The sequence below is a fragment of the Loxodonta africana genome, chromosome 1, assembly GCF_030014295.1.
Source record: "Loxodonta africana isolate mLoxAfr1 chromosome 1, mLoxAfr1.hap2, whole genome shotgun sequence".
Lineage (NCBI taxonomy): Eukaryota > Metazoa > Chordata > Mammalia > Proboscidea > Elephantidae > Loxodonta > Loxodonta africana.
Genome location: NC_087342.1, coordinates 70069926 through 70083975, shown reverse-complemented (window position 1 = coordinate 70083975; position 14050 = coordinate 70069926). Strand labels below are relative to the sequence as shown.

General features: G+C 39.3%; 1 protein-coding gene across 7 annotated transcripts in view; it reads left to right on the top strand.

Annotated features, from left to right (window-relative positions):
- Nucleotides 1-14050, top strand: part of LOC104846471 (cytidine monophosphate-N-acetylneuraminic acid hydroxylase) — a 499820-nt gene that overhangs the window by 463755 nt on the left and 22015 nt on the right. For all 7 annotated transcript variants that reach the window (XM_064281568.1, XM_064281579.1, XM_064281578.1 and 4 more), the window contains one exon: nucleotides 9720-9860. In XM_064281568.1, coding sequence (XP_064137638.1) covers nucleotides 9720-9860 — 141 coding nt within the window. The remainder of the gene's footprint in view (nucleotides 1-9719; nucleotides 9861-14050) is intronic.

The window sequence follows — 14050 nt, the reverse complement described above, 5'->3', positions numbered from 1 at the left end:
TGAGTTGGGACGTGTTTTCTTCTCTACCAGTTTCTGGAAGAGAATGTGTAAAATTGGTGTTATTTTTTCTTTAAATGTTTGGTAGAATTTGCTAGTGAAACAATATCCTCCTGGAGTTTTCATTTTTAGAAGGTTTTAAATTATGAATTTAGTTTTTCCAATAGCTATAGAATTGTCTATTTCTTTTTGAGTGAGTTTTGGATGTTTGTGGCTTTTAAGGAATTGGACTGTTTTATCTAACTTATTGAATTTAAATGCATAGAGTTGCTTGTAGTATTCCTTTATTATTATTCTTTTATTATTAATGGAATCTGTCTCTGGTGCCAGCTTTCTCATTCCTGATATTGGTAATTGTGGTAATTGTCTCTCCTTTTTTTTGTCTCGGTCATCCCGGCTAGAGATTTTTCAGTTTTATTAATCTCTTCAAAGAGCTATTTTTTTGTTTCATTGTTTTTCTATTTTTAATCTTATTGCCTTCCAATCGTGTTTTTTTCTTCCAGTTGCTTTAAGGAGCCCTGGTGGCACAGTGATTAAGCACTCGGTTACTAACCAAAACGTCAGTGGTTTGAACCCACCAGCTGCTCCATGGGAAAAAATGCGGCAGTCTGCTTCCGTAAAGATTTATAGCCTTGGAAACCCTGTGGGTACAATCCTACTCTGTCATACAGCGTTGTTACGTATTCCTAATTGACTTGACAGCAACGGGTTTGGTTTTGGTTGTTTGCTTTGGGTTTATTTTGCCCTTCTTTTTGCGGCTTCTTAAAGTGAAAGCTTAGATTATTGACTTGAGACCTTTATTCTTTTGTAATGTAAGCATTTAATGGTATATATGTCCCTGTAGGCACTGCTTTAGGTGTATGCCACAAATTATATGTTGTTTTCATTTTTTCTTTCAGTTCAAAGTATTTTCTAATTTTTGGTATAGTTTATAGCATACCCATGAGACTTGTTCTTTGGTCCATGAATTATTTAGAAGTGTGTTGTTTAATTTCAAAGTATTTAGAGATTTTCCAGTTATCTTTTTCTTGATTTCTAGTCTAATCCATTATGATCAGAGAACATGCTTTGTATGACTTCAGTTTTGGATTTGTTAAAGTTCTTTGTTATCCAGGATATGATCCCTCTATGTGAGTGTTTGATGTTTACTTGAAAAAAAAATGTTCTGCTGTTTTTGGGTGGAATTTTCGGTAAATGTCAATTAGATCCAGTTGGTTTATGATGTTGTTCAGTTTTTCCATGTCCTTGCTGATGTTGCTTTTCTATCAGTTACTGAGAGAGGAGTGTTGAAGTCTACACGTATAATTGTGGATTCCATTTTTTACTTTCAACTCTTATCAGTTCTTACTTCATATAGATGAGAGTCTGTTGTTAGGTACTTACACATTTAGGATTGCTATGTCTTCTTGGTGAATTGGCATCATTATGTAATGTCCCTCTTTATCTGAAGCCTACTCCATCTGATATTAATATAGCCACTCCACTTTTCTTTGGATTTAGTGTTTGTATAGCATGTCTTTTTTTTTACCCTTTTACTTGTTAGCAAACTTTCCTAACTGCATAAAGGGAATCTTTAAAAACCCATAGCTAAATGCCAAACCTAATAGAGAAACAGTGATTACTTTCCTCTAAGATCAGTACCAAGGCAAGGATGATTGTTCTAACCTATTCAACATTACGCTGGAAATCCTAGTTAGTGCATTAAGGCAAGAAAGAAATGGATACAGGCTGGAAAGGGAACAGTAAAGTTGATTAAAATCAGAAAATCTATTCACAGATGACATGATTATCTACATAATTGACCCCATCAAAGCTCCAAAAAATTTTCTAGAACTAGTGAATGAATTTAGCAAAGTCATAGGATACAAGGTAAGCATAGAAAAAATCAATTGTATTTGTATATACCAGCAAATTAAAAAAAAAAAATTACCATTTATAATTGCTCCAGAAAATTTCTTATAAGTCTTTCAAAATATGTGCAGGTCTGCTTCCTGAAAACTACAAAACATTTATGAAAGAAATCAAAGACAATCTAATTAGGCAAATGGAGAGACATACCATATTCAAGTATTGGATGTCTCAATAGAGTTAAAAATTTAATTATCCCCAAATGAATCTATAGATTCAATGTAATGTTCATCAAAATGAAAAGACAAACTACAGGCTATAAGAAAATATTTGCAAATCACATATCTGGCAAAGAACTTGTATCCCTAATATATAACGAACTCTCAGAAATCAACATGAAGAAAACAAAGAACCCAATAATAAATGGGAAAAAGATTTGCAAAGACACTTGGCCAAAGAAGATAAACACATGGCAAATAAGCGTGTAGAAAAGAAGCTCAACAGCATAACCCATTTTCGTTGTTGTTTGTTGTTGTTAGGTGCCAGAGAGTCAGCTCTGACTCATAGCAACCCTATGTACAACTGAATGGAAACGTTGCCAGGTCATGTGCCACCTTCACAACTGTTGCTACGTTTGAGCCCATAGTTGCAGCCACTGTATCAATCCATCTTGTTGGAGTGCCTTCTTTGTTTCACTGACCCTCTACTTTACTAAGCATGATGTCCTTCTCCAGGGATTGGTCCTTCCTGATAACATGTCTGCTATCTATACGGTTTACACTGGTTAATTTTTTTTTGGAAGTAGGTTTCCAGGTCCTTCTTCTTAGTCTTAGCCTGGAAGCTCTGCTGAAACCTGTTCTCCATGAGTGACCATGCTGATATTTGAAATACCAGTGACATAGCTTCCAGCATCACAGCAACATGCAAGTCACCACAGTACAATAAACTGATGGACAACTGGTGGCATAAGCCATTAGGGAAATGCAAATTAAAACCACAATGAAATAATGATTAGAATTAATAAAAGTTTGAAAAATTGACAAAACCAACTTACATCAAGGATGCAGAGCAACAGAAACTCCCACATTTCTGTTGAGAATGCAAAATGCTTAGTGGTTTCTTTAAAGTTAAGCATACGCTTATCATATGACCTAGCAATTCCTCACCTAGGTATTTACCCTAGAGAAATGAAAACTTTTATTCACACAAAATTATACACAAATGTTAATAGCAGCTGTATTCATAATCACCAAAATAACACAAATGTTGCTTTGAGAGGATAAACAAACTATGGTGTATCCATTGTTGTTGTTGTTAGGTGCCATCCAGTGAATTTCAACTCATAGATACCCCATGTGACAGAGTAAAACTGCCCCATAGGGTTTTCTGAGCTGTAATCTTTGCAGGAGCAGATCGCCAGGTCATTCTTCCATGGAGCTGCTGGGTGGGTTCAAACCGCCAACCTTTTGATTAGCAGCAGCATACAATGGAGTACTACTCAACAATAAAAAAGAAAGAACTATGGATACACACAAAATGTGGATGAATATCGAAGGCCTTATGCTGAGTGAAAGAAGCCAGTCTCAAAAGGTTACATACTATATGATTCCACTTATGACATTCTGGACAAGACAGAACTATGGGGATGGAAAACAGATCAGTGGTGGCTGGAGCTAGGGGTTTAGGGGTGAGTACAAAGGGGCAATACGAGAGAGTTTTGAGGGTAATGGAACTGCTTAGTCTCCTGATTGTGGTGGTGGTTACACAAATCTATACATGTGTTAAAACTCTTAGAACCGTTGTTAGTTGTCATCGAGTCAGCTCCAACTCATGGTGACCTTATATACAACAAAAGGAAATGTTGCACAGTCCTATCCCATCTTTATGATTGTTGGTATGTTTAAGGATACACACACGAAAATAAAGATCAAAAAAATTGGATCTGCATTAATTTGGAAAGTTAAAAAAGGGAAAAGCAGCTATTCTTAAAGAACACCTTAAGCCATAATAGTTAAACCTAGCCTATTTGTTTAAGTACTGTATGAGCTACAATTAAGCTGTGTTGCGTGCATGTTTTGTAGAACTTGCAACACCTTGAAAAAATTATATATATTATCTTTCCAGTTTATATTATTTGGAGCATAGTTTTATTGTTTTGAATGGTTAATAAAATCTTATAGATGTTTAAACTTGGCTTTTATAAGCTTCTGTTGAGTGCATATAAAATCTATTTATCTTAAGTACATGCAGTGACTCAGATCCTAACTATAATATCGTTTTTATGAGTAAGTACCACCTGCCTGAGGAAGATTTGCTTTAAGATGCAATACTGGCTGTAGTTTGTGGACAAAGGGCAGGGACTGCCTACACTGGAGGCAGGGGAAGTATGTGCCATTCTACTCACTGAGTACACTTATCTGTGAATTCGTTGGGTATAAAAGAAACCAGTCCCCAAGATAAGTTTCATGACAATAATCCTATAAGAACTGGAGTAACTTCTCATCAACTAGAGACAGCACAGTACAGCAAGAGGAAAAGTGTCCATGGAATTGGGTTCTGTCCTGACATCACTTGAGATGTAGCACTTAACCACTACACTGCCAGGGTTTCCCAGATGTATATACACTTGTGTAATTGCTCAGTGTGGCCTATTGTTGATATTATTTATCATCTCATATCTTCCAAATTTTGGCAGAAAAGTTGGCCTAAGTTTCGAAAAGAATTTCTTCTGATCAGTGCAGTTCATTATTCATTATTCTTTTATTTATATTTCCTGAACAGCACTGTGGTAGGCACTGGACAACTGGAGATGAAATGACTGTCTTTAGAATTAATGGTCAATCAGAAGAGAAAAACGAGCAATTATGATACAGAATGATAAGTGTTAGAATACAGGTATGTTCTGGAGGCAGTGGGAGTACAGGTGGAGGCCAGAAAATGGTTCCTGGATTAGGCTATGAATGCTAAGATTTGAAGAATGAGTAGGCATTGACCAAAACCAATCCAAACCCATTGCCATCGAGTCGGTTCTGACTCATAGCGACCCTATAGGACAGAGTAGAACTGTTCCATAGGGTTTCCAAGGAGCACCTGGTAGATTCCAACTGCCGATCTTTTGGTTAGTAGCTGTAGCTCTTAACCACTATACCACCAGGGTTTTCTACCAGCAAACATGAAAAGGTGCTGAGATGAGAGATTGTCGTTTAGAATAGGGAGACTCTTTCAGACTCTGCATGAAGACTGCGAACCCATATATGTCAGAGTAGAGCTATGCTGCACAGGGTTTTCAATGCTGTGACCCTCCAGAGAATTGCCAGGCCTCTTTTCTTAGGTGCCTCTGTTGTTGTTAGATGCCATTGAGTTGGTTCCGACTCATATCAACTGTATGCACAACAGAACGAAACACTGCCTGGTCCTGCGCCATCCTCACAGTCATTGTTATGCTTGAGCCCATTGTTGCAGCCACTGTGTCAATCCATCTTGTCAAAGGTCTTCCTCTTTTTTGTTGACCCTCTACTTTACCAAGCATGATGTCCTTCTCTAGGAACTGGTCCCTCCTGACATGTTCAAAGTATGTGAGACATAGTCTCACCATCCTTTCTTCTAAGGAGCATTCTGGTTGTACTTCTTGCAAGAAAAATTTGTTCTTTTGGCAGTCCATGGTATATTCAATATTTTTTGCCAACACCATAATTCAAAGGCTCAGTTCTTCATCGATTTTCTTTATTCATCATCCAGCTTTCGCATGCATATGAGGTAATTGAGAACACCATGACTTAGGTCAGGCGCGCACCTTAGTCCCTAAAGTGACATTTTTGAGTTTTAACACTTTAAAGTGGTCATTTGCGGCAGATTTGCCCAGTGCAATGCTTTGTTTGATTTTTTGACTGCTACTTCCATGAAGTGACCCCATAGGACAGAGTAGAACTGCCCCGTAGAGTTTCCAAGGAGCGCCTGGCGGATTTGAACTGCTGACCCTTTGGTCAGCAGCCGTAGCACTTAACCACTATGCCACCAGGGTTTCCCGAAGTGCCTCTAGGTGGGTTCAAACTGCCAACCTTTCAGTTTGCAGTCGAGCACTTAACCGTTGGGCCATGATAAGTCGAAATTGACCTGACAGCAACTGGTTTTAAGCCAGGGAGCAAAGGCCCTGAGACTAGAGGGTACCTGTTTAAGAAATAGCAAAGAGACTGCTGTGGTTAGAGGAGAAGCAAGTAAAAGAGAAAAAGACTATACTATCAGGGAGGTAATAGGGGGTTGAGTGTAGAACCTAGAGACTTAGTAAGACAGAGAACAGAGGGGCCCCCAGATCTACAAACAAAGTAACAAGAAATGGGCCAGGGCACAGAAACAAAGCCATTTCCCAGAACAATGGGGCAGGGTATCTAAAAATAGCCCGCAAACTTCTTAAAAGTTGCCTTTCAGAAACAGCTGGAGAAAACCAGGCCCAGGGACATGCACAGAACATCCACCTGTGACCGCTGTGTGACTTTCCACCAGGGACAGTGAGGGGCTACGGCCCCAGCTGGGGAATCAAACCCGGAGTGGGAGACTGCACAGGCGTGACACCCCATAATAAGTCCTGCTACAAATCCCAGAGGCCTCCAGGACAGGTGCCATCTTAGAAGGCTGCTGCACGCGCACACGTTAGTTAACATATCCCCACCTGTGCCTGTGAATAAACATGAATTTTTTCCCGCCCAAGAACTTTTAAAAACTCAGGCCCATCTTTTGTTCTGAGAGATAAGGGTATGCGTTGCTCTAGACCCTCCTCTTCTCTGCTTGCAAGCCTCTTCAATAAAGCTTTGCTCTTGTGGAAAACTATGTGCCTCACCTGCTCATTCTTGACCAGTGAGAGGCAAGAACCTTTTCTGGTAACAGTTTCGTTTAGTTTTGCAGTATGAGGAGTCCAGGAGAGAGGCTAGGAAGTCTGACAGTGAACCCTGTTCTGTGCCATATGACATGGTTTGGTTTTATTCTGAAGGCATGAGGACCTCAACAAAGGAGTCTAACGTGGAACAGGGACATGATCAGGTACACACTGGGGAGGTTGGATTGTACGGGTATGTGGTGGCCAGGGGAAAGGAAAAGTTGATCCTGGAGACCAGTGTGAAAACTTATTACAAGAATCCAGGAAGGAATGATGGATGAGTGGCCGGGGAGACTGAGAAAAGAATTCAGATTCAAGAAATATTAAGAAGGTTGAATTGAAAGGGCTTGGAGAGTACTTATGTACAGGACACGTGATCACTTAATGTGATGCTGCCATTTAAAATAATTAAAAGCCACACTTCGATGTGTAAGTAGCTGGCAAACATTGCCCTTTACATGGACATTTTGTACTATGTAAAGCATTGTTTCATCAGAGGGTGGCATGTAGATATTGATTTTATAATTATTTTACAGAGAAAGAGACAAAGAAGCTCCACGTTACAGAACTTTGTCTACACCACACAGCTCAAGTCCCAACACATTGTGTTTTAGAAGTAATCTGATAGTAACATACTTTAAAGAGGGGGACGTTGGAGGCAAGAAGACTAGTTAGTAAACCATTTTGAGACTAGCTATAGTAAGATGAGACAAAGGTGGTGGCACTGCTTCAAAGTAAGAACTTGAAAAGATATTGACTAATTGCTGTTAAGTTGATTCCGACTCATGGTGAACCCACGTGTGCAGGGTAGAACTGCTCTGTAGGGTTTTCGAGGCTGTGACTTTTTGGAAGTAGATTGCCAGGCCTGTCTTCTGAGGTACCTCTGGGTGAGTTAAAACCACCAACCTTTCTGTTAGTCGTAGAGACCTTATTCGTTTGCACCACTACCGAGAGACTAGGACTCCTTCCAACTTTTCTAATGAATCTACGCCCTGGAAGGACATTAATGTATATAGGAAGGGACAAGCTACTGACATCCTTGAGTGGGGTGATGCTATCTTCACACATATCTGCAAGACTGATTCAATCAGAATCAATGGAAGTCAGCTTAGTGCTCTAGAAATGCAGCATGTCTAAATAGGTTTTCAAATTTATTTATCTGACTAAAAAAAGGTTATCAAGTCTAGGTAACCAAGTTGTAGCTCAAGAAAGTAAAATTCCATTTAACAGAAATGTCTGCTTAGATAGCCCATGTCAGATATAACACAATGACAAATCTTTTTCCTCTGGAGTTCTCTTTTTCTGTCCCAACATTACCACAGTCATCTTTCCATATGACATCAAAATTGATGATTTATAGCCTTTTGAGAAACACTATGGTTTGGAATTAGGTTTGGGAGATATTTAGCTCTTATCAATGAGCAACATCATGATCAGCGGAGAAAAGATTGAAGTTGTCAAGGATTTCATTTTACTTTGATCCACAATCAACAGCCACAGAAGTAGCGGTCAAGAAATCAAAAGACGCATTGCATTGGGCAAATCTGCTGCAAAGGGCCTCTTTAAAGTGTTAAAGAGCAAAGATGTCACCTTGAAGACTAAGGTGTGCCTGACCCAAGCCATGGTATTTTCAATCACATCATATGCATGTGAAAGCTGGACAATGAATAAGGAAGACCGAAGAAGAGTTGATGCCTTTGAATTGTGGTGTTGGCGAAGAATATTGAATATACCATGGACTGGCAAAAGAACGAACAAATCTGTCTTAGAAGAAGTACAACCAGAATGCTCCTTAGAAGCAAGGATGGTGAGACTGTGCCTTACATACTTTGGACGTGTTGTCAGGAGGGATCAGTCCCTGGAGAAGGACATCCTGCTTGGCAGAGTACAGGGTCAGCGGAAAAGTGGAAGACCCTCAACGAGGTGGATTGACACAGTGGCTGCAACAATGAGCTCAAGCATAACAACGAGTATAAGGACGGCTCAGGACCAGGCAGTGTTTCGTTCTGTTGTGCATAGGGTCGCTATGAGTCGGAACCGACTGGACAGCACCTACCAACAACAATAGCACAATCAGAAGCCAGATCTCAGAATGAGTAACGACTGAGAATATGACTGCTTTTTTATAATGGGTGGATTTTTAATGGTTTTGAATACAGAGATTTTTCAGATTTTACCTGCAAACCCGGGAAGAGGCCTCTCCCTGTGCCCTCCCATGAAAGCTAAGCCCTGCTCTAGCTGTGTGGGACAGAGCTGGCTAGAGAGCTGGAGCTGGACTGCCTACTGGTAGTGTGACCACAGGCAAGTCATCTGGCCTTTTCTAGCCTCGGGTGCCTTCTCTATAACCAGTTGCAATTGGGTCAGTTCTGATTCATGTCGACCCCATGTGTGTCAGAGCAGAACTGTGCTCCATAGGGTTTTCAATGGTTGATTTTTCAGAAGTAGATCACCAGGCCTTTCTTCCAAGGTGTCTCTAGGTGGACTCAAACCTCAAACATTTCAGTTAACAGCCAAGAGCGTTAGCCATTTGTATCACCCGGAAACTCTTTCCTTTTCTATAAATGAACGTAATAATGGCAACTATCTTTTTATCTCATGAGGACACTGTAAAGATAAAATTGGGTTACTCATGTTAAGCCCTTAGTATAAAGCCTGCAAATAATATTGATTATGTTAATATTACATTGGTTAACGTATTTAATTAATATTAAATACAACAGCATGCGATTCCTGCCTGTTTGTAATAGCCTTGGTACATCCAACTTCAATGCCAATTACCATGTGATTATACTTTAAAAAGAAGTATAAATGCAGCCCTCTAACTAATAATTTTTCCCTAATAAGGAACATTAGCCTAAGTATGGTCTTTCTCGTCCTGTGGTGGTAGAGGTGTGTGGAATTGAGAAGTGTGAATGTAGAGAAAACAAAAAATTCTGTCATTGTACAAATCAGACTGTGCATCTGAGAATGAGTTTTCTTACATGGGCATGTTCTTATTTCTCAGGTATATTAAGGAAACGAACATCAAAAATGACCCAAATGAACTCAACAGCCTGATCAAGAAAAACTCTGGTGTAGTAACATGGACCCCACAACCAGGAGCCACCCTTGATCTGGGTAGGATGCTAAAGGACCCAACAGACAGGTTTGGCTTAAATATTTATAATAAAAATGCTTTATGAAATTCTTTCAATATTTTGAGAAAATAAATGCCACACCTCTTCCCTCATGACAGAGTCCCTATGTTGTAGCAATATTATGGTTTTGCTGATTAATATACTGTCTTAGTTACCCAATGCTGCCAAAACAAAAATAGCACAAGTGGGTGGCCTTAAAGAACAGAAGTTTGTTGTCTCATGGCTTTGGAAACTAGGAAGTTCGAATTCAGGGCATGGCTCTAGGGGGAGGTCTGTCTTTGTCTGTTTCAGCTTCTAGTAGCTGCCAGCAATTTTTGGAGTTCCTGGCATCTGTCTTCCCCCTCTGTGTGCCTCTGTGTCTAGTCTTTTTTTTTTTTTTTTTAACTGTACTTAAATGAAGGTTTACAGAGAAAATTAATTTCTCATTAAACAATTAATACACATATTGTTTTGTGACATTGGTTGCCAACCCACAACATGTCAACACTCTCCCCTTCTCGAACTTTGGTTCCCCATTACCAGCTTTTCTGTCCCCTCCTGGCTTCTCGTCCTTGCCCCTGGGCTGGCGTGCCCATTTAACCTCGTTTTATTTTATGGGTCTGTCTAATCTTTGGCTGGAAGGTGAACCTCAGGGGCCATACTCTCGGGGTTTCTCCAGTCTCTGTCAGGCCAGTAAGTCTGGTCTTTTATTGTGAGTTAGAATTTTGTTCTACCTTTTTCTTTAGCTCTGTCTGGGACCCTCTATTGTGTGTGATCCCTGTCAGAGCAGTCAGTGGTGGTAGCCTGGCACCATCTAGTTGTGCTGGACTCAGTCTGGTAGAAGCTGTCGTAGTTGTGGTCCATTAGTCCAAAGGACTGATGTTTCCCTTGTGTCTTTGGTTTTCTTCATTCTCCCTTGCTCCAGATGGGGTGGGACCAGTAGAGTATCTTAGGTGGCCTCTCACAAACATTTGAGACCCCAGATGCTACTAACCAAAATAGAATGTAGAACATTTTCTTTATAAACTAGGTTATGCCAATTGAGGTAGATATCCCTGGAGACTATGGTCCCCAGCCCTCAGCCCAGCAGCAATTCAGTCCCTCAGGGAGTTTGGATATGTCTATGAAGCTTCCATGACCTTGCCTTGGTCAAGTTGTGCTGCTTCCCCAGTATTGTGTACTGTCTTACCCTTCATCAAAGTTACCACTTATCTATTGTCTAGTTTGTCCATTTCGTATACATTTTCAAATTTGTTGGAGTACAGTTTTTCATAGTGCTCTGTAATGATCCTTTCTATTTCAGTTGGGCCTGTTGTAATGTGCCGTTTCATTTCTTATTTGGGTTACCTGTGCCCTCTCCTGTTTTTCTTTTGTCAGTATGGCCAGTGGTTCATCAATTTTGTTGACGTGTTCAAAGAACCAACTTTTGGTTTTGTTGATTCTTTCTATTGTTTTTCTATTCTCTATTTCATTCATTTCTGTGCTGATCTTTATTATTTCCTTTTTTTCTGGTGGCTTTGGGGTTCTTTTGCTGTTCTCTTTCTATTTGTTCAAGCTGTGTACCTAATGTTTGGATTTTGTCGCTTTCTTCTTTTTTGATGTGCACATCTATTGCTATAAATCGACCTCTGAGGACTGCCTTTGCTCTGTCCCAAAGGTTTTGGTATGATGTGTTTTCATTCTCATTTGATTCTAGGAATTTTTTTATTCCATCTCTGATTTATTTTATTACCCAGTGGTTTTTAAGCAGGGTGTTACTCAGTTTCAATGTGATTGATTTTTTTTCCTGGCTCTTCCTGTTGTTAATTTCTGCTTTGATGGCATTATGGTCAGGGAAGTTACTTTGTATTATTTCAATGTTTTGGATTTGTTGCTCTGTGGCCTAAGGTGTGGTCTCTTCTGGAGAACATTCCACGCGCATTGGAAAAAAATGTGTACTTTGCAACTGTTGGGTGGAGTGTTCTATATATATCTATGAGGTCAAGTTGGTTGATCGTGGGCTTTAGATCTTCTGTATCTTTGTCAAGTTGCTTTCTAGATTTCCTTTCCTTTACTGAGAGTAATGTGTTGAATCCACCTACTTTTATTGTGGAACTGTCAATTTCTCCTTTCAGTGCTTTAGAGTTTCTTTTGTGTATTTTGGAGCCCTGTCATTGAGTGCACAGATTTTTATTATGGTTATGTCCTCATGGTGGATTGTCCCTTTAGTCATTATATAGTGTCCTTCCTTGTTTTTTATGGTGAGTTTTGTTTTAAAGTCTATCTTGTCTGAGGTGTATTGCCACTCCTGCTCTTTTTCGTTTACTATATGCTCAACGTATTTTTTCCATCCTTTGATTTTTAATATATTTGTTTCTCTGTTTCTAATGCACGTCTCTTGTAGACAGCATATTTATGAGTCCCTTTTTTTAAATCCATTGTGTTACTCTCTGTCTCTCTATGGGTGCAATTAAGCCATTCACCTTCAGCATGATTATTGATAGGTGTGAGTTTATTCGTGTCATTTTGTAGTGCTTTTTTTTCTTTGTGGTGCTGACATTTTCTTTTTTCCTCTTACTCTTCTGAGCTGGATTCCTTTTGTTTGTTGATTTTTTTCATTCTTTCATTTTTGTGGATTTTGTGTTTACTGAGACTTTGTTTTTATTGTATATTTTGATTAGTAAACTTCTTAACTTTCTTTATGTTTACCTTGAAATTTACCCTTATTTTCCTAAGGTTACACCAGTCTTATTACTCTGACGTTAATGTTATTTACAGATTGATCTCTCTGGTTCCCTGTTTTAAATCTTTTAGTTTTGTTTTATCCTTGAGAGTTCATTACCTAGCTGGGTATCTGGCTGATGCTGTCCTATGTGCTGAATTCAGGGTGTTGTCTGATGTTGTTGGCTCTCTAACCGAAGGACCCTCTTTAATAATTCGTGTAAATATGGCTTGGTTTTTATGTATTCCCTTAATTTTTGTTTATCTGGAAATGTCCTAATTTTGCCATCATGTTTGAGCGAGAATTTTGCAAGATATATTATCCTTGGTTGCCAGTTTTTTTCTTCCAAGGTTTTGCATATGTCATCCCATTGCCTTCTTGCCTGCATGGTTTAGCCAAGTAATCAGAGTTTAGTCTTATTGTTTCCCCTTTGCATATGTCTTTTCATTTTGCTTGAGCTGCTCTCAGGATTCTCTCTTTGTCTTTGGTTTTAGCAAGTGTGATGATGCTATGTCTTGGTGACTTTCTTTTGGGGTCTATCCTATGTGGGGTTAGTTGAGCTTCTTAGATTGTCAGTTTTTTGTCTTTTGTGATATTAGGGAAGTTTTCTGTCAGTAATTTTTCAGTGATCTTCTCTGTGTCTTCAATTTTCTCACCCTGTTCTGGACCTCAGTCACACATGGATTTTTGCTTTTGATTTTATCCCACATTGTTCTCTGGATTTCTTCATTCTTTTCTCTGATTTTTCCTCAGACAAAGTGGTATCCAAGGATTTGTCATCAGTTTCACTGATCTGATCTTCCATTGTTTCAAATTTGCTCCTACAACTTTCTATTGCATTGTCCATTTCTGAAATCTTCTTGTTTATCTTTTGGATTTCTAATTGCTATTTTAGTATGATTTCTTCTTCATTTATCTGATATTTTGTTCCTGTTTTATTTTCCTGTATTCTTCCAATGCTTTGTATTTTCCCTGATTTTGTCTATTTTTTTCCTTATTTTTGTCTTCATTTTCCACCATCTTTTGGAGAACGCTGAATATTAGTGTTTTGAGTTCTTTATCATGTAGTTCCAGTGCCTTTTCTTCTACCGGTTTTATTTTGGTCACTTTCTGGAACCATCCTGTTCTGTTTTGTTTTTTGTTTTTTTTTAAATATGTTTTGATATTGTCTGCTGTCTCTGGGACATTCAGAAATTATTTTCTTTATTAATTGATTGCACATTTGTTTGTTTCATCCTGCTTTTTTGTTTGCTTGATCACCTGCAAGCACGATACTTCCCATCAGCTTTTCTAGATGGGTAGGGCTGGTCACTCAGCTGTGGTGCAGTAGGGTGTGTCCAGCAGGTGTGGAGGGGCAGGGATGGGTAGTTCATGGCATAAACAGGGTCCAACGGAGTGGGGCCAAGGGGCAGTGCTGGGCAGGGTCTCGGGTACAGCATTGGTGCCAGTCTGGGCACAATGCTTGGGGCATGGTGCTCAGCACACAGTGCAGGTAGGCAGGAGGTAAGGGAGAGCAAA